The 21236-nt window shown below is 43.8% G+C and overlaps 1 protein-coding gene across 5 annotated transcripts in view; it reads right to left on the bottom strand.

Annotated features, from left to right (window-relative positions):
- Nucleotides 1-20489, bottom strand: part of B3GLCT (beta 3-glucosyltransferase) — a 141024-nt gene extending 120535 nt beyond the window's left edge. For all 5 annotated transcript variants that reach the window (XM_073341270.1, XM_073341285.1, XM_073341261.1 and 2 more), the window contains exons 1-3: nt 20250-20489; nt 9360-9421; nt 1673-1712 (exon numbers count right to left, since the gene is read on the bottom strand). In XM_073341270.1, the coding sequence (XP_073197371.1) occupies nt 1673-1712; nt 9360-9421; nt 20250-20319 (172 nt within the window). In that variant the 5' untranslated portion in view covers nt 20320-20489. The remainder of the gene's footprint in view (nt 1-1672; nt 1713-9359; nt 9422-20249) is intronic.
- Between the last annotated feature and the right edge of the window lie 747 nt (nt 20490-21236).

Raw genomic sequence — 21236 nt, 5'->3', positions numbered from 1 at the left:
ATCAGTCTGCTTGCTGGGACTGAGGAAGCTAGAGGAGCTCCTGGCTGACTGCAGGGGCTAAGGCAGGTAGTTGCTGGCAGGGAGCAGGAAAGCGAGGGAAGAGTTTCTGGATGGCTACCAAGACTCAATTAAGATGGGCTACAGGGAAGTGGCCCAGTGAAATGTAATTAGTTAAAGGGACATGGTATGTGGCTGCTACTTAGAGGGTCCCTGGGCTAGGACTTGGAGTAGTGGATGGGCCTGGGTCTCTCCTCCCACCCCCAACAGCCATTGGGAAAGTGGCTTTTCCCTGAGAGAAGGGAATTTAGACAGGCCTATGGAAGGGACTGTACGTGGACCTGTTACGGCCCCCCTGGAAGGGGGCTGAACTGAGACTGACCCAGCTGGATACCTGGGGTCACAGAACTAAAGAGCAGGTGAAGAGCCTCCAGGGATGAAGCCCTGGGGGATGCTGCTCCATCCTGGAGCAGGAACCTTCACACAAGCTGACCACCTAGGGTACTGAGATAGGACTTGTTGGTCAGACTGAGGACCGAGCCCAGGGAGAGCTAAAGAGACATTGCCAACAGAGGGGTACCTGTACCATGATGGGCCCAGTTGGATTGTTGAAGGACTGAGCCCAGGGAGGGCTGTAGGACATTTTGGACTTATACTCCAGAAGGAGTTTGTTTGTTTGCAAACGGACTGTGAGAGAGACTTGGCGGGAGGGCTGAGTCACCAAAGACCCGCCTGACAAGCACAGCAGCTGACGGGTCACCGTGAGCCTAGAAATTGAGAAACTGCAGGCACGCAAACACTCAACTGGGGGTGCTCATGAGAGGCGGGTGCCACCCCATTACATATTCACTATCATGGTTAAGCCTTTCTTTGCTCCTTCTACAATAGCCTGCAGGCCAGTGTGGCAGTCTGTATGAGAATACACTGGCTCACAATCAAAAATGTAAATAATGAAACTTTGTTTACTATTTTCACTATGAAAAGTTTCTCCGTTACAGAAGGATGTTTATTTTTATTACGTTTTATGCACTTTTCAGTTAGAGAGTTTCTCCATCTTGGAAGATGGCCTGGACATTTTCAACATTCTTTTGAATGGGTACATGAAAAGTGAACTCTATAGTCTGCCTCACATGGCATATCCAATAAAGATATTTGTTCTGCTACTTAGCATTATACTAGTGTTTCCACATGTGCTTAACATATATTTATTTAAGTTTTTACAAATCTACTATACTATTCGACCTTTAGAGTTGTAGTCTCACAATTAAGTCCTTACAATTCAGTTACATTCTAAGAAGCAACTTGATAAAAAAAATACCACTGTGAGGTATTAAGCTTATTGTCTCAATGACTTTCATATCACAGATAGTTAGAAAAATCCATCTTATTTATAAACTATCAGCTCTGCAAACAGCTAGCTGTTCTATTGCTAGCTCATGTATCATCCCCAAAAGATTCTGGAATTAGCAGTTAACAAACAATACCGTTGAGTAATAAGGTGCCATTTTACATAGTGACTGATCTAAGCATAACTGTACTTTAACACTACTAGTAAAGCAGCTATAAGTAAAGAGAAAATAAGCATTACGCAAGACCACTGACAGAACATGAGGATACATATACATTTCAGTATGGGACTACTATAGCTTTGACTAAGAAGAATTTGTTTACTTACCTATGTTTATTTTATTTGATTTTCCACTTTTTTCAGACTCCTGTTTTAAGAAAAGAAAAAACCATGAGGATGCCGACAAAAAATCCTAATGTTTGCTTCCAGAGATCTAAATAATGAAGTGTTCATCAGGTTCTATCCGAATTCTTAGCATGTTTTAACAGACTCTAGGATTAAAAAAATCCTAGAGTAAAGCCTTTCAACCCTCAGGGACAGCTATTTAATATAATAAGGACATTTTCTACATGGTCATACAATGATTGAAGCAATGTATTTGCATATTTAAAGAATCATTGAAAAGCATTTTATAATGCTTATTTTTTAACACATTCCTCCATAATTAGATTTGTATTACTGTGAGCATTTTACTTTTTTTAAAAACGTCCTTTGTGGATACCAGTTGTGACTAAACACATAAAAAGGTACAAAACACACACAAAAAAAAAACCATAGCAAATTCAGGAACTCCTCATTCATACATGATCCGCTACCACATGTCTCTTGAGATAAACAAGATGGATGCGGTAATACCTTTTATTGGACCAATTTCTGTTGGTGAGAGAGACAAGCTTTCAAGCCACAGTGCCCTTTTTCAGATCTGGAAAGGTTCTTCCAGCATCACAGCACAAGGCAAGGCGGAACAGAGGGTTTAGCTTAAATAGTTAGCACACACACCTCTACCCCGATATAACGCGGTCCTCAGGAGACAAAAAAAAAAAAGCTTACATTGAGCTCTTCTTCTGGTCTGGGTAACCCATTCCAGTGCTTCAGATATAGAGTGATCACTCTCTGAAAAGTAAAAAAAAACAACAACAAAAAACAAGGAGTCCTTGTGGCACCTTAGAGACTAACAAATTTATTTGGGTTTAAGCTTTCGTGGGCCAGAACCCATTCTAGCCCATGAAAACTTATGCCCAAATAAATTTGTTAGTGTCTAAGGTGCCACAAGGACTCCTCGTTTTTTTTGCTGATACAGACTAACATGGCTACCACTGAAACCTGTCATCTCTGAAAAGTGTTCACTAACAAGTGATGTGGTGTTTTTGTCTTATTTTCCAGTGATAGTTCATTCGAGAGCATAGTGATTGTCTGGTTTCACTCACATAGTTCTTGAGGTAAGCTCCTCACAGAACAAGAGATATCAATTGGACAAGAAACTGGATATGAGTCAGCAGTGTGCCCTTGTTGCCAAGAAGGCTAACGGCATATTGGGCTGCATTAGTAGGAGCATTGCCCGTAGATTGCGGGAAGTGATTCTTCCTCTCTATTTGGCACTGGTGAGGCCACATCTGGAGCATTGCATCCAATTTTGGGCCCCCCACTAGAAAAAGGATGTGGACAAATTGGAGAGAGTCCAGCGGAGGGCAATGAAAATGTTTAGGGGGCTGGGGTACATGACTTATGAGGAGAGGCTGAGGGAACTGGGGTTATTTAGTCTGCAGAAGAGAAGAGTTGGGGGGGCGGGATTTGATAGCAGCCTTCAGTACCTAAAGGAGGGTTCCAAAGAGGATGGAGCTAGGCTGTTCTCAGTAGTGGCAGATGACAGAACAAGGAGCAGTGGTCTCAAGTTGCAGTGGGGGAGGTCTAGGTTGGATATTAGGAAACACTATTTCACTAGGAGGATGGTGAAGCACTGGAATGGGTTACCTAGGGAGGTGGTGGAATCTCCATCCTTAGAGGTTTTTAAGGTCCGACTTGACAAAGCCCTGGCTGGGATGATTTAGTTGGTGTTGCTCCTGCTTTGAGCAGGGGGTTGGGCTAGATGACCTCCTGAGATCTCTTCCAACCCTGAGGTTCTATGATTCTATCTCCAAGTGGCAATAGACCCTACCAGGGCAACAGATTCAAAACCTGCACTCCTATCTCCTCTGCTATAATGTTCAACACACCTTTCAAGATCCATGGGTTCCACACATGCCTATCACAACATGTGGTGTTCCACATCCAGTGCACTAAATGCCCCAATAGCAACTGTGTGGGTGAAATCAGATAATCACTATACCCTCAAATTACACAGGAAAAACACCACGTCACTTGTGAGTGAACACTTTTCCTGTGCCAGCAATGCCCCTCTGCCATGTACATTGGCCAGACCGGACAGTCTCTACGCAAAAGAATAAATGGACACAAATCAGACATCAAGAATTGTAACATTCAGAAACCATTAGGAGAGCACTTCAATCTCCCTGGACACTCAACAACAGACTTAAGTGTCCATTCTTCAACAAAAAAACTTCAAAACCAGACTTCAACAAGAAACTGCAGACTGGAATTAATTTGCAAACTTGACACCATCAAATTAGGCCTGAATAAAGACTGGGAGTGGCCGGGTCACTACCTCCCACTGTTGATACTCACACCTTCTTGTCAAGTGTTGGGAATGGGAATGGGTCACTTCCACCCTGATTGAATTGGCCTCGTTAGCACTGACTCCCACTTGGTAAGGCAACTCCCATCTTTTCATGTGCTTTATATTTAAACCTGCTTACTCTATTTTCCACTCAATGCATCTGATAAAGTGGGTTATATCCCACAAAAGTTTATGCCCAAATCCATTTGTTAGTCTCTAAGGTGCTACAAGGACTCCTTGTTGTTTTTTCACAGAGCGATCACTATATCTGACCAATCAGTCCTCATCCTCAAAGGAAATTTACACAACACTTTCAGAAGATGAGCCTGGGAGCTTATGTACTCTGACAGACCCTAAAAATCATGGGCTTAACAGAAACACTGAATTTATGAGTTATTACAACAATCTGTAATCCTTTAAACCCCTCTTTTTGTCCTATGACTGCAGAGGTGTTAACGGACCACTTTACCTTGAATATTCCCTTACAATAAATGCAAACTACTTAAGCTAAACCCTCTGTTCCACCTTGCCTGGTGCTGTGATGCTGGAAGTACCTTTCCCAGACCAGAAGAAGAGCTCAATGTAAGCTTGAAAAATAGTCTCTCTCACCAATAGAAGCTGGTCCAATAAAAGATATTACCTCACTCACCTTGTCTCTCTAATATCCTGGGACTGACACAGCTATAACTGCATTGCATACTGAGATAAACAACATTCTTAAAGAAAACCCCTAAATCCAAGTTACACCATAGAGTTCAAAGAAATACAAAAAGGCTGCTGCAGCAACAAATAAACCCCCATAATTTCATGTTATACACATTTGTGATGGAATTTTAGCGGCGTGCTTAGAAACAGAGTAGTGACATTACAGCATCACAGAGGAAACCAAGACGTAAGTTCTAAAAATATCTGGGGAGCTTATTCAACTGATTCTGAATAAGCTGAAAACTGATTCGAAAGAGTGTGTGCTTGAGCTCGGCTGGCTGATAGAGAGACTAGGGGCTTGTCTACACTGGCAATTTATAACGCTGCAACTTGCTCGCTCAGGGGTGTGAAAAAACACCCCCCCAGAGGGCAGCAAATTTCAGCGCTGTAACATGCCAGTATAGACAGTGCACCAGCACTGGCAGCTGCGCCCCTCGTGGAGGTGGGGTTTTTTTCTCTCCCAGTGCTCTGCCGCGACCACACAAGGCATGTTAAAGTGCTGCCACGGCAGCGCTTTAGTGTTGCCAGGGTAGACTAGCCCTAAGTTTAATAGCAGCTTGGGCTTCCTACAAAAGTTCTAAAAAGAAAAAAGTCCCAGTTTGCATAGTTTCTCACTGATAGCACCTCTTCAATGCCTCCATTTCCCCACATGTAAAATCAAGATAAATATCTATTTCACAGGGATAGCATAAGGTTTAACTACGTTTAAAAAGTGTTTTGAGATGCTTAGAGGGAACGGACTAAGTACACAAGTACTGTTTATTTATTGTTAAATAGTGAACTTATTTTTAATTCCCCTACCATTGTGTCTGTTAATTCCTGACTATAAATAGAACCCCCCCCCCGACATTCTTTATCATTTTTCATTTTATTTTTTGGGCAGTTTGTTTTATCCACAGAGGAAAAGAAGACATGTCACGTCCTGCCCCTTGGGGGATGAGAGGCAGTGAGGGATTGCGAAGTGTGGGGTGGCCAGGCCGAAGCTGAGCAGCACTGCAACCCTGTGTATGGAGTTCACAAACTCCTGAAGCAGGGAGCAAGGCCAAGCCTCAGGGGACAATAGCCAAAGGAGCTATCACTGCGGAGGAAGTTTTTCATTTTAATTCTTCATACACACTGGTTTTTATTTTATTTTGTGTTATTCCGCATGTGCAAAAACCTGGGGCTCTGACTGTAAATCCCTCTCCTCCTTCCCATTATCTCCATCTAATTCTTTGGTGATTTGTTGGGAATCTCTCCCTCAATCAGACCCCACCTTTCATACCCACATATGAGTTACAGTAACCAAGCCTGGAAATCACAAATGTATGAAATCTGTGTCCGACAGAATGAGATGCAAACTGGGCTGGTAGTCTAAAGCTTGATCTACACTATAGAGTTAGGTCAACGTAAGGCAGCTTGCGTCAATCTAATTCTGTAAGTGTCTACGCTACAACATTGCTCCCGCTGATTTAAATTGCCCACTACACCAACCTAATAACTCCACCTCCACGAGAGGCATAGCACTTAGGCTGATGTAGTTAGAGTGACGCATTGTCTGTGTAGAGACTATATTACTTACACAGCCAGAAGCTGGCCACTCTGGGGCAGGGCTGCTCCAGCTGTCAGTGCCCCACAATATCCCAAACAGTTAAGTCAGTAGAAGCACTCCTGATTAGGACACGCAACACTGACAGCAGGGGCATAGTGTGGTCATGAACCACTGCAGTAATTACTGCAGTGGCTGTACGTCAACCTACTTAATTTTGTAGTCGAGACAAGGCGTCAGTCTAGTTTCCAGAAAACAGGTATCCACCTTGGAAAACACACCTTCACAACTGTCACCCTCAGTAACAGTGGCAGCAAAGTAGACAAGGGCAGAATAGTCATGAAGAGTAGGCCAATGACTTTTGAAGATAGACCTTCCATGCAGATGTATGATGCACACATAACCTTGCTCTCTGACAGCGATGTCGGAGAGTATCTGGAAGAGATACTTACTCTTTCTGGACATACAGCTCTCAGACTCAAAATAATTTGTAAAAACAAACAGGGCAAAACCTGATATCAGTTGGTTGTTATTTTTAAAATTAAAACTAACACAAACAAAATGCATTTTATTTATTAGTTTGATCTAGAAACATAATAAAAAGAGCAGTCATCTAATTCTCTGGGCATTCTTAACAGTTTTTTTTAAAATACACTAAAATAAGCAGACCCAACAATTTCCCCAGATCAACTCAATACACAGCCTCAGCATAAATATAACAAATCAATCAACTACACACAAAATTCCCACAGTCCAACACCTAGCATAACCAACACATTTCATAAACCAAGGAGAAAGACAAGCCTTGCACATGAACATAAACAAAACAGAAGCTGGATTTCATTTGTAATCCACAATGCTTCTACCCTGGACGTGTGCCTCTCAGCCTACCAGTAAGCCATCCTCTAACTCTCTCAGATATGTCTACACTACAGCTGGGAAGGGTGATTTCCAGTACAGGTAGACAGACTCACTCTAGCTTGCTCACCTTAAACTAGCACGCTAAATATAGCCGTGTGGGCACTGCAGCACTCACAGCAGCTCGGGCTAGCCGCCCAAGTCCAAGCATGCTAACTTGAGGTGAGCTAGCACAAGTCTGTCTACCTGCACTGCGAATCACCCCTCCCAGCTACAGTGAGACATATCCTCAGATGCCCTCCATAATGGGAGCAATATTGGTCTTTGTGGCCCCTTCTCTGACCTTGAGTTAGCATTCATCCACAATGTTAAAGTAAAAGCCAGTTGAGAAATTTTCTCTAAAGAGTAAATTCTTTCAGGGGTCACAGACAGACAGGGGTTGCTTATTATAAACTGATAGAACAGTATTTACAGTATGCCATACAGTTCAGGAATGTCCTCCAAAACTGCCCAGTAATTCAAGTTTTTACTGGTAAGCACATAGGGTTGTATGGTGAAGCTTGGCACAGTTGTCACCTGTGCCATTTCTGTTCTACAAATAGAGGATTATAGTCTACAGAATTCTCAAGAGAGCACTTCTATAGGGATTAAGTTAATTTGAGTGAAGTTTTTGGAATTCTGACTTAATGGGAAGGACTTCATAACGCCCAAGACAAGTAGGAGCATACCCTGGAAAGTGACAGAAGCAAGATTTTCATTGTTTCTTTTAGTTCTACATTTGACTGAGAAGCTGCATTAGAAGTAGCCAAACAAAAAAGCATCTGATGGTAATGAAAATACGACAACTTATCTTTCATACTAGAATGCATGTATGTCAGTACCTCAAAAGTTTGTGGTACAGAAATCTGAATGTATTAAGATTAATGCTGGAGCAGCAATATCCAGCAAAAATTAAGATTTATGAACATATTAATTAGGTCTTTGACTGTGATGATGCCAAGAGATTACTGGATGCAAATTCTTCAGCTGATTAAGAATAAAAAGTGGATATTGATCACAGAGTCTATCCCTGACTAATTCGTTTTTGGTTCTTTTTTTTTCTTTTTTTAAACCCCCAAAACCTAGCAATTTTGTTATTCAACTAAATGGGGGCAGGGATGGCTTTACCTGAATTTAGGAGTTACTTATGTGGTGTTCTCACAATATAAAAATTAGATATGCAAGTTTTATTTGCAGAGTGGCATGCATAGAAATATGTCAGATTTAATTTAGCAGAAAGGCACCATTTGATCCTCAAGTTATTCCATATTATTCAAAATCAACAAATAAGTAAAACTTAACACTTCCTATCCCCACCAAGCAGGTGTACATACATACATACATATACATACACACACACACACACACAAAGTATAAAATGAAAACTGGGAGGAGCTCTGTGTTGATAGTGTTGTGTGTTCAAAATTTACTCTGGATAACTTCGTCAACTGCTATCTGTTTATACTAACTACTAAGGTTTTTACTCTACTTTTAAATGAGTACTGGACAGGAAAAATGTTTCTGTCCTCCAATTACTAAACGCAATAATTTTATTTTTGAGTGACTTCTTGTCATGCCAAAGCACTCTGCTTACTGTACAAAAGAACCTACTTAAAATGTGATAATGAAAGACTTCAACTGACATTACCAACTGGCAAGACAGAAGAGGAAGACAGAGTAGGAAAGCAGCTACCACAATATGTGATCAGTACCACAAAAAATGAAAGAATTTGACAGTTGCAGGTCTCAGCACTGCAGATTTGGGGACTTCCATAGGCCAATTTATAATTGTATATATATAAAATTTATGTCTAAATTGCAAAACAAGTTTTACAACATTTCTGTTAGAAAAATGGATGTGTTAAATAAAATAAAGCTATAACTCTTAAAATACAATATCAAAATATATTAGATCCAGTTTAAGAAAGGGATTGAAATGAATAAAATCAATATAGGACCACGTGTGGTCATTCTAAGAACTCTTTGGGTAGGAAAAGCTGTAAGATAGAGGCTCTAGAAAAGTGGTATTACTAAAGATGTGCTAGGCGCCTCAGAGAAAATAAGGCAGCATTAGGTCCTGGCTCCAATGAAATCAATGACAAAGACCTCATTGAGTTCAAAGGGATCAGAATTTTACCCGCGGTCTCTTCCCCAAAGATTTTATAATCTAGATGGTACATTACTGCTGCGACAGAATTAGAATTTACTACCTGTGATACCAGTCGCTCAATCTGTTCCTTTGCATCTTCAGCAGCTACACTTACAGCCAAAGCTGGGGGGAAAAAAAAAAGCAAAAATAATATATTTTTTCAAAATACAGTAGTTGATCATCACATTGGACAAAGTTCTGCCTTTTTAGAACAAGAAAGCAACTTAGATAATAGTCACTTAATGTGGAGAATATTTGTGATAATCTTTTCAACCACTAGACAATCTGCTGTTTGAGAAGCTGCATTGATCTAGCCTGACAATTCTGTTATCATACATTTCTGAACAGAAAATTGTTCTTTGATGTGAAGCCAACTGATTTTGGCTTCAAGTCAAAATAAATCTCATTTAAAAAAAGAAAAAACATCTGGCCAGTCCAATGATTCAGATGATAGTGCAATGTATCATATGGGAGGACTTAGATTTCACTCTACCCTGAGGTTAAGGGTTGTGTTTATTATAGAGAAGACCCACTGGAAATCCAGCGTGAAGGCGAGTTCATACACAAACTCTCTGAAATACTGTCAGGAGCTGGCATAAAACTATCATAACTGAAGAGGGCCATCATATTTCTTGATCACATACTCTGAACAGCAAGCAGTATAGCCGTTTTTAATGCATGGGGAAAGGAGGTCCAATTAGGAATTAACAGGGTGAAGAGAGGCCCAGGCTCCCAATTTGGACTGACCTAATATTATCTTGAGTCCCTGCCCACTGGTAAGTTGAAATTGCCTTAGGAGCACACACATCCACATTAATTTCTTTCTAACCTTTAAGTATTTAAAATTTGAAAAAAAGATTTTTATTAATTTTTCTGCTTCCTTCCCAATGTAACTTTTTAGCCAATTTACCTGCCTGTAAAATGGGGATTATATTTACCTCAGGGGGCTGAGGCTTTGTAAAGATTGTTAAGATTTTTTTTTTAATTAAAGGTGACAAAGAAGTCAAAAGTATTCTGAACAAAAACTGCTATAATTTAAGGAAAGATCCAAAGACTCCACTCAGCCTGGTCACTTATTACACAATTACTGTTTCCCTTGACACCAAGAAAGCCTTCTACTGGGTCAGATGAAGTTTCTTATTGCGGCTTTTAAACATATAAAGTTTGGAATGAAGGTTTTAAAAAATGAATAGCTACTCTTTATAAATCTGCTTAGCCAGAATACTAGTAAATAGTATCCCCACTAGGCATCTTGTAATTTAGGAGAAGGAATAGGCAGGATTGTCCCAACTCTTTTGTTTTTTCATTTCTGGTTATCCATAGTCCTATACCCTTTAAATAGGAGCCCAAATGTCACTAAATACCTAGGAACTGCATTTCATGACGACATCCCAGCTACTGTTGAAACTAATCTCTAACTCATACCAGTGGAGACAAGAAAACAGTGGTAAACAGCCACCCCAAAACATCTAATGGGGAAGACTTGATTTGATTAAGGCCCCTGTTCTTTCAGGGGTTACGCATGGGAAGACCCATGGGATTCAATGGCACTCTCCATTAGTGCAGGGGGTCTACCCGCACAATGTTATTTATTTTCAAATCAGACTAAGAAATCATTTTGCACTCCTATTTTGAAAGGACACAACGTGTTTTGAGAACTCCAGTGTTTTCTAATGAACAACAAAGGCTACACTACCACTTTTGTTGGTATAACTTATGTCGCTTAGGGGTGTGAAAAAACACATACCCCTGAGCGACATGGGCTATACCGACAGAAGCGCCGGTGTAAACAGTGCTATGTTGGCAAGAAAACTTCTCCCGCCAACATAATAAAACCATCTGCACGAGCGGTGGTAGCTATGTCAGCTAGCGAGCTCTCTCCCGCTGGCATAGAGTGGCTACACGAGTGATCTTACCAAGGTGCAGCTGCATTGGTTCAGCTGTGCCGCTGTAAGCTCACTAGTGCAGACATTGCCAAACACTAATTTTATACCTCTCTGAAAACCTCAAAATCTTATCCTCTATCTACTATATGAATCAAAATAACTGCATTTGGAGCACTACACAAGGAATACCTTGCATAGGCAAAACAGCTCCATGTCCTCTATTTGACGGAATTCTAATTTCAAGATTAATGCAAGAAATCATCCTTTGGGAAACTTAATATTCGCAAGGCATTAACCTGAAAATGATGTATCACCAGGTAAATTGTGTTGCTTTGCATGACTGCAACATAAATAGAGTTTCAATATTCTCGATTTTTAACATGCCAGTGAGGGGTTGCATAAAGGGATCTGACTTTAATATGCAACTGAGACTGAAAAGAAATACTTCCTTTCTCATCAGATCTTTAAATAACTCACACAACACAGCTTCTGAGATTTATAAAATATTAATTTACAGGATCCTTAAAATAAATCAAGGCTTACACAGCTAACCTGGAAAAAAGACTGTACTATATCCTTGACAGCACAGAAGAAAATCTAAGGAGTTATTTAGAGATGAAGTAGGTTATAAATCTCTCTTTTATATTGTCAAAAGGTACATGGATCCCACACGCCTTAGAAACATAGAATATCAGGGTTGGAAGGGACCTCAGGAGGCCATCTAGTCCAACCCCCTGCTCAAAGAAGGACGGATCCCCAATTAAATCATCCCAGCCAGGGCTTTGTCAAGTCGGACCTTAAAAACTTCTCAGGAAGGAGATTCCACCACCTCCCTAGGTAACACATTCCAGTGTTTCACCACCCTCCTAGTGAAAGTTTTTCCTAATATCCAACCTAAATCTCCCACACTGCAACTTGAGACCATTATTCCTTGTTCTGTCATCTGCTACCACTGAGAACAGTCTAGAGCCATCCTCTTTGGAACCCCCTTTCAGGTAGTTGAAAGCAGCTATCAAATCCCCCCTCATTCTTCTCTTCCGCAGACTAAACATATCCAGTTCCCTCAGCCTCTCTTCATAAGTCATGTGTTCCAGTCCCCTAATCATTTTTGTTGCCCTCCGCTGGACTCTCTCCAATTTTTCCACATCCTTCTTGTAGTGTGGGGCCCAAAACTGGACACAGTACTCCAGATGAGGCCTCACCAGCGTCGAAGAGAGGGGAACAATCACGTCCCTCCATCTGCTGGCAGTGCTCCTACGTATACATACCAAAATGCCATTGGCCTTCTTGGCAACAAGGGCACACTGCTGACTCATATCCAGCTTCTCGTCCACTGTAATCCCTAGGTCCTTTTCTGCAGAACTGCTGCCCAGCCATTCAGTCCCTAGTCTGTAGCGGTGCATTGGATTCTTCTGTCCTAAGTGCAGAACTCTGCACTTGGCCTTGTTGAACCTCATCAGATTTCTTTTGGCCCAATCCTCCAATTTGCCTAGGTCCCTCTGTATCCTATCCCTACCCTCCAGCGTATCTACCTCTCCTCCCAGTTTAGTGTGATCTGCAAACTTGCTGAGGGTGCAATCCACACCATCCTCCAGATCATTTATGAAGATATTGAACAAAACCGGCCCCAGGACCGACCCTTGGGGCACTCCACTTGATACCGGCTGCTGGCTAGACATGGAGCCATTGATCACTAACTGTTGAGCCCGACAATCTAGCCAGCTTTCTATCCACCTTACAGTCCATTCATCCAGCCCATACTACTTTAACTTGCTGGCAAGAATACTGTGGGAGACCGTGTCAAAAGCTTTGCTAAAGTCAAGGAACACCACGTCCACTGCTTTCCCTTCATCCACAGAACCAGTTATCTCGTCATAGAAGGCAATGAGATTAGTCAGGCATGACTTGCCCTTGGTGAATCCATCCTGACTGTTCCTGACCACTTTCCTCTCCTCTAAGTGCTTCAGAATTGATTCCTTGAGGACCTGCTCCACGATTTTTCCAGGGACTGAGGTGAGGCTGACTGGCCTGTAGTTCCCAGAATCCTCCTTCTTCCCTTTTTTAAAGATGGGCACTACATTAGCCTTTTTCCAGTCATCCAGGACTTCCCCCGCTTGCCATGAGTTTTCAAAGATAACGGCCAATGGCTCTGCAATCACATTCGCCAACTCCTTTAGCACTCTCGGATGCAACGCATCTGGCCCCATGGACTTGTGCACGTCCAGCTTTTCTAAATAGTCCCGAACCACTTCTTTCTCCACAGAGGGCTGGTCACCTCCTCCCCATGCTGTGCTGCCCAGTGCAGTAATCTGGGAGCTGACCTTGTTCGTGAAGACAGAGGCAAAAAAAGCAGTGAGTACATTAGCTTTTTCCACATCCTCGGTCACTAGGTTGCCTCCCTCATTCAGTAAGGGGCCCACACTTTCCTTGACTTTCTTTTTGTTGCTAACATACCTGAAGAAGCCCTTCTTGTTACTCTTAACATCTCTTGCTAGCTGCAACTCCAGGTGTGATTTGGCCTTCCTGATTTCACTCCTGCATGCCCGAGCAATATTTTTATACTCTTCCCTGGTCATTTGTCCAATCTTCCACTTCTTGTAAGCTTCTTTTTTGTATTTAAGATCAGCAAGGATTTCACTGTTAAGCCAAGCTGGTTGCCTGCCATATTTACTATTCTTTCTACACATCGGGATAGTTTGTCCCTGTAACCTCAATAAGGATTCTTTAAAATATAGCCAGCTCTCCTAGACTCCTTTCCCCCTCATGTTATTCTCCCAGGGGATCCTGCCCATCAGTTCCCTGAGGGAGTCAAAGTCTGCTTTTCTGAAGTCCAGGGTCCATATTCTGCTGCTTTCCTTTCTTCCTTGTGTCAGGATCCTGAACTCAACCATCTCATGGTCACTGCCTCCCAGATTCCCATCCACTTTTGCTTCTCCTACTAATTCTTCCCAGTTTGTGAGCAGCAGCTCAAGAAGAGCTCTGCCCCAGTTGGTTCCTCCAGCACTTGCGCCAAGAAATTGTCCCTTACATTTTCCAAAAACTTCCTGGATTGTCTGTACACCGCTGTATTGCTCTCCCAGAAGATATCAGGGTGATTGAAGTCTCCCATGAGAACCAGGGTGTGCGATCTAGTAACTTCCGCGACTTGCCGGAAGAAAGCCTCGTCCACCTCATCCCCCTGGTCCGGTGGTCTATAGCAGACTCCCACCACGACACCACCCTTGTTGCTCACACTTCTAAACTTAATCCAGAGACACTCAGGTTTTTCTGCAGTTTCATACTTGAGCTCTGAGCAGTCATACTGCTCTCTTACATACAGTGCAACTCCCCCATCTTTTCTGCCTTGCCTGTCCTTCCTGAATAGCTTATATCCATCCATGACAGTACTCCAGTCATGTGAGTTGTCCCACCAAGTCTCTGTTATTCCAATCACATCATAATTCCTTGACTTTGCCAGGACTTCCAGTTCTCCTTGCTTGTTTCCCAGGCTTCTTGCATTTGAGTATAGGCACTTGAGATAACCCGCTGATCGCCCCTCTTTCTCAGTATGAGGCAGAAGCCCTCCCCTCTCATGCACTCCTGCTTGTGCTTCCTCCCGGTATCCCACTTCCCCACTTACCTCAGGGCTTTGGTCTCCTTCCCCCGGTGAACCTAGTTTAAAGCCCTCCTCATTGGTTAGCCAGCCTCTTGCGAAGATGCTCTTCCCTCTCCATTAGGTGGAGCCCATCTCTGCCTAGCACTCCTCCTTCTTGGAACACCATCCCATGGTCAAAGAATCCAAAGCCTTCTCTCCGACACCACCTGCGTAGCCATTTGTTGACTTCCATGATTTGACAGTCTCTACCCAGGCCTTTTCCTTCCACAGAGAGGATGGACGAGAACACCACTTGCGCCTCAAACTCCTTTATCCTTCTTCCCAGAGCCACGTAGTCTGCAGTGATCCGCTCAAGGCCATTCTTGGCAGTATCATTGGTGCCCACATGGAGAAGCAGGAAGGGGTAGTGATCCGAGGGCTTGATGAGTCTCAGCAGTCTCTCCGTCACATCGCGAATCTTAGCTCCTGGCAAGCAGCAGACTTCTTGGTTTTCCCGGTTGGGGCGGCAGATAGATGACTCAGTCCCCCTGAGGAGAGAGTACCCTTCTCTTGGGAGCGGTGGTTGTGGAACCCCCAACCCTAGGACAGTGCATCTCATGCCTTCTAATCGGCTGAGTCTCCTTCTGCTCCCTTCCCTCAGACATATCATCTGGTCCACTCTCCGCTTTAGTACCTGTGGAGAGAACATGAAAACGGTTACTTACTTGTATGTGTGTTGCTGGTACATGGACGTTCCCCTTTTTTCTTCTGGAGGTCACATGATGCCAATTTTCTTCACCATCCTCCTGTCCCCGATGTGCAGCCTGGTCTGAATCTTCAGAACCTTGTGCCCGTAGAAGCATATCCTGACGTCTGTCCAAGAAATCTTCAGCCTTGCTAAATCTGTTATTCCCATCTCCTACTTCTGCTGTTCACCTAGGACACTCTCTCATATGCAGTTTCTGTGGCCACCAAAATTCACTTTTTGGACATAGTCCAGAAAAGTAATGACAATGGTAGTCTAAATATGTCACTATCCTTATTCCTGATAATTTTACATTCTCAGCCCTGCTCTTTTCCAACAGATAAGCACAAAAATTTACTTTGTATCCTTCGCACTAAGTGAACTGGGAAGACTTTTCAAATATTTACAGAGGCCACTAGTGGCTTTAGAGTTTAACATGCACAAATATTGAATTATCTTTTGGCAGACAATCAGTAGAAAATGACTGCTCAAAGAATTTCTTAACACTCAGGAACCACTCCCTCGGTAGATTACTCAGTGCTCTGAAAAGAAGGCACAAGGCGGAGCTGAGCTGTAAACTCTTTGGAGTAGGGACTGTCTGACTGTTCTGTGCCAGTGAGGTCCTGGTCCAAGACTGGGGCTCCTAGGCACCACCACACTACACATAACAATAGTGGTGTTCTCCAAACATTGCCACAAATTCAGACAATTGCAGTATGTTTCATTTAATGTTTCTTAGAAGAGACCTATTCTGTTCTCCAAACTCACAAGTACTCAAATGCCCACTCAGACCTCCCAATTCCAGAAACACTTCCAATCCCCTAATGTTTGTCAACCAATATACATATACACATACACACCCCCCTCGCATGGAATAGTTACCATGTTACATGATAATCATAAAAGTATTATGAGAAGAATTTGATTAGCTAGTGAATGTTCCAGTTGTGGAGGCACCAAGAGAAACCACATAAGTCAAACTCATTAACCAATTTATCTTGCAGGCAATCTTTACAATTGTCTAAGAAAAAAATAGTAAGGAAATCACATAAGTGTTACCTGCTATTTTAAGTTCACATTTTTCATATTTCAAATATTGTAGACTTTGACCTGGTTGACACCTGTAGTTGTTTATGTGATTTGCACAGCAATCAGCCATAAGTTGAAAATGTCAAGTTCCAGTCCCCGCCCTCTCTGGCTGGCTACCAGTAGCCATTCTGATTCTACTTCCATAGTAACTGAAGTTGAATAAGGTAAAGGCGAGCAGAGCACTTTTAGATATTTTAAAACCACCGCTCTCCTGCTGGTAATAGCTCACCTTAAGTGATCACTCTCGTTACAGTCTGTATGGTAACACCCATTGTTTCATGTTCTCTGTGTATATACATCTCCCCACTGTATTTTCCACTGAATGCATCCGATGAAATGAGCTGTAGCTCACGAAAGCTTATGCTTAAATAAATTTGTTAGTCTCTAAGGTGCCACAAATACTCCTTTTGTTTTTTCAGAAAAAGTCAGACTCCCTGGTTTTCAGCCGATTTCCACTAAAATTGGAAATTGAAATCCGGGAAAGTAAAATAACGACTTTTAATTACCATTGATCTTTTTCTAAAGTTCCCCATTACATTCATGAAAATTGGGATGGGAAAGGTCACTGGCAGATAGTATTGGAGAGGGAAAGCTCTCACTTATCTTTTCCATTACTCAACTGGTAAACAGCAGACTACTATGAACCTTCATTCTATAATAATAAAATGTTTTTCTTTACATTTAGAAGTGTTCCCTTTTAGAAACAAGAGGAGCTTCCACACACTTAAAATGATTAAAAAATTTTCATTTAAGGTACAAATATTTATAAGAGCAAAAGCATGGTATAACCAGATCAAACTAAAGCATATACCAAGGACCTAAAGGACGTTTATCGTATATTCCTCTTTGAGGGCCTGACTTCAGGGAGTCTTTCCAATTGAGGTGCTTTGCATCGGTCTCTTAACGAGGTAATGAAAAACTATGATATTATCCCTTACCTTATGAGAGTCTTTTCATGTGTTATTGTTTACATATGTCAAAAAACACTGTTAATAAACAGTTTTCAAAAATTTGAAATACTTGGGAACAGCTAGGTTTAGAATGCTGAAACAGCTGATATTACTGACTCTTGTAGGTACAGCATGCAAGACAGTCCTTGGACTTTTACTAATTATCATTTAATAAAGAGATCCTTTCAGCCTGGGTCTCTCTTTTGGTGCCCTGTATTATTTTGTTGCCTTTGTCAGATTCTCACAGCACTCCAGGGTTTCGGTAACAGCTACATTGCTGCTGTCGCTCAGACAGATCGAGGTCTTTGATACTGAGACAACCCAGGAGCAGTAAAGAGGCAAAATAAATCAGTCTTTTTATCTATTTACATTGAAGTTTTTATACTAACTCTTCTTGACTGCTACTGCCCTATTAACTTCAAAGGCTTCTAACCTAACCAGTAAAGAGAAAGCCTTGTTAGTGCTACAAACTTGTTAGGCCAGAGTTTTGAGGGGTACTGGGAGCTCCAGAACCCCAAACATAATGTAAGGCAATTAAAACAAGTCACATTTAATTTTTTAGATTAGCCCTTTAAAGAAGCAACTGAGACATCTATGAAAAAATATTCAGGCTGAAGTCACCTTTTAAACTATTAAAAATGATTCCCTAAAATGTTTATTATGTACACTATCTCTTTATATGAAATATAAGATGGGGGGGGTTGGGTGGAGGGGGTCATTCTGTTGTGGTTCTTTATGAAAAAGTCCTGAGCCTAAGACTAAGTATAAAACTATGTAAATATTTTTCTCCACTGTACATGTTACCAGCAAATACATTTCATAGAACAAAGTTCAAAGATATCTAATTACCCTTTTTGTAAAATGGCAATGGACAAGAATGTTTAACACTGTTGAGAAATATTCAACTTTCCGTCTGCCATCTCAAAATCACAGGATGCTTGTGAAAGAAGAGGCTGCTCTTAGCTTAAAAGAAATGGGTATTTCTAAGACTATGCAAACTAAGGTTCTGATCCTGCAATGAGCTCCATGTGAGCAGATCCCTAGACCCATACTGACATCCATTGACTTAAACTGGGTCCACACACCTACAATTCCATTGCCCTCTCCCCCTTCTGAAGTTAATTAATTTTTAAGGTTTTTTTAAAAAACTGACTGACTTTCCCCTCACATAGCAATAAACTTGAAGCTGCTATTCTAAGGCTGGGATGACAATTTGGAGAATGGGAGATTCACCTTTATCAAGAAACCTGTTTCAGTGATATTTACAGTCAAGCAAAATCCTTCATCCTGAGAGGGACTGAAATATGGCTTTAAAAAGAGAGTGTCAGATAGTTTAATCCCAAAATGCAGTTATTTTGGTGAGGAAGATAAACTGAAAGAAAGAAGAAAGAAACTGAAAGAAAGAAGAAAGAAAAACCAATATTTTTATTTGAGTTTGAAGTTTGTTTATATTTAAATATTCCCCTGCAGGGTTTGCAACCCCAGAAGTGTGTTAACGAAAAAGAACCAGATATCAAGGTTGGTTAATAACAAATTGACAATGCTATGTTATTCTCCAAGATGAGATAAATGTTTTTTTTAAAAATCAGCACAAATAATGAAAAACAAATTAGATTTGGAAGAGTCTTTCATTTTTACCCATCCAGGCAGTGGTTTCCAAACTGTGGTACACAGACCACTGGGCTGTGGAAAGCTGGCTGCTCACATGGGACTAACTCTCCTCTTTTATTCTCCCATCTGCCAAAGCACATTACAAGTCAGGTAAACCACATTAATACAGGGAAAGTATTTCCTTGTTTTATGTTAGCAATTGCTTCTTGCAATATCGAAAGATGGGGAGATGCTCCATGACACTCCTCTGTATTAAGAGGTGCTCCACACATCCTAAAAACCTTGCAGCACCCCCAGCCTAAACAGGTATTTGGACTAGAGGTATGAATTATTTGGTTTTTAAAACACTTGATTTTTACCTGACTGGGTCCCCATCCAGCCCTAAGAGTTGGCAATTTCTCCAGGACTCTACCTAGAGGTTGTGGAATCGCCCTAAGTGGAGATTTTTAAGAGCAGGTTGGACAAACACCTGTCAGGGCTGGTTTATGTTTCCCTGGTCCTGCACTGGGCTGGGGCTGGGTCCCAGCCCTACCTTGCTGTGATTCAGGCCCCACGCAACCACCAGCGCTTCACAAACAGCACCAGACACAACCCCAGCCCTGGCAACCCCCCTCCCGCCGCAGCCCGCGGGCTGGGGCTCTGTGGGAGGAGGCACCCCCCAAGGCTCCCCCGCCGGCCTCCAGGCAAGCGGAGGGAGGCTGCGGTCCCTTCCTCAGTGTCAGGGGAGCAGCGCGGGACCCTACCCTGCCCCGGAGCTCGCGGCCAACGGCCAGCAGCACCCCCGGGCGCCAGGCACAGGACTCCCGGCCCTCACCAGAGAGCCCCCTGCCCGGCGCGGGACGCTCCGAGTCCGGCCGGCGGGCGGGCGGCAGAGGGCGCCGTGCGGGGCCCCAAGGAGGCGGCTGCTCGCCGCCTCCTCCCCCAGCCCAGCCCATCCCGCCAACAAACTTCGAGGGAGGCGGAACGTCCCTCCGCAGCCGTGTCCCCGCCCGCGGAAAGGAGGCGAGCGGCCGCTGCGGCTCCGGTGCCGCCTCCCCGCGTGCCCGGTCTCTCCCCCGCCAGCAGCGCGCAGACCGGAGCCCCCCCGGCCACTCACCCGGCGCGCAGATCGGCGGCAGGAGCAGCAGCGCGGGGAGCAGCCAGCCGCCGCCGCGCTCCCGAGGCATCCTGGCAGCGGCCACCGCCCGCGCGCGGAGGGGAGCGGCGCGTCTGGCTCCCCGCCTCCCTCTGCAGCAGGAACTCAAGCCAGCGGCCTCGGGATGGTGCCTCTGCCGCCGCCAACCCGCCCCCGCTGGAGCGCGCCCGCCCGGCACAGCCGGGCGCCAGGAACCAGAGAGCTGCCGCGGCGCGCGAGAGGCGCCATCTAGCGGGCGGCAGGGGGAAGGGCGGCCCCTCGGGGCTCCACACACCTAACGGCTGACGAGCCTGACGCACCGACTCCACCCTCCTGCAGAGACCCACCCGCCCACACACCCACACCTCCTCACCCCCATCGTACTCCCCGCACGTTCCCCTCTCCCTAGAGACCCCCATCCTGCACCCCACACACTCCCGAGACACCCCACCCTACTCCCCCACATCTCCTCAGAGACACCTCCATCCTACTCCCCAGGTGTCCTTTCTCTCAGAGACCCTCATTCTACACCCCCCCCCAATATCCTCACACCCTCTGCCCCCAGAGGCACCTCCATCCTACTCCCCACACCTCTCCCCTTCCCCCAGAGATACCCATCCTACACCCCAACATCCTCACACCATCGCCACCCAGAGACACCTCCATCCTACTCCCCATAACTCCCCCTTCCCCCGGAGATTCCCCCCCTACTATTCCACCACATCTTCACACACCCCACATCTCCCCAGAGACACCGCCACACACACTTCCTATAGACACCTCCATCCTACTCCACACACCTCCCCACTCCGCCTAGAAGCTCCCCATCCTACATCTCCATCCTGCTCCCCCACATCTCCCCAGAGACACTTCCATCCTACTCCCCACTCTCCTCAGAAACCCGTCCGACATCCCCCACAGACACCTCCATCCTACACCTCTATCCATCCCTCAGTCCCACTCAGAAAC

Source organism: Lepidochelys kempii, chromosome 1 (assembly GCF_965140265.1).
Source record: "Lepidochelys kempii isolate rLepKem1 chromosome 1, rLepKem1.hap2, whole genome shotgun sequence".
NCBI classification, from domain to species: Eukaryota; Metazoa; Chordata; order Testudines; family Cheloniidae; genus Lepidochelys; species Lepidochelys kempii.
The sequence above is the reverse complement of the archived record's forward strand: the minus strand, read 5'-3'. Positions and strand labels throughout refer to the sequence as shown.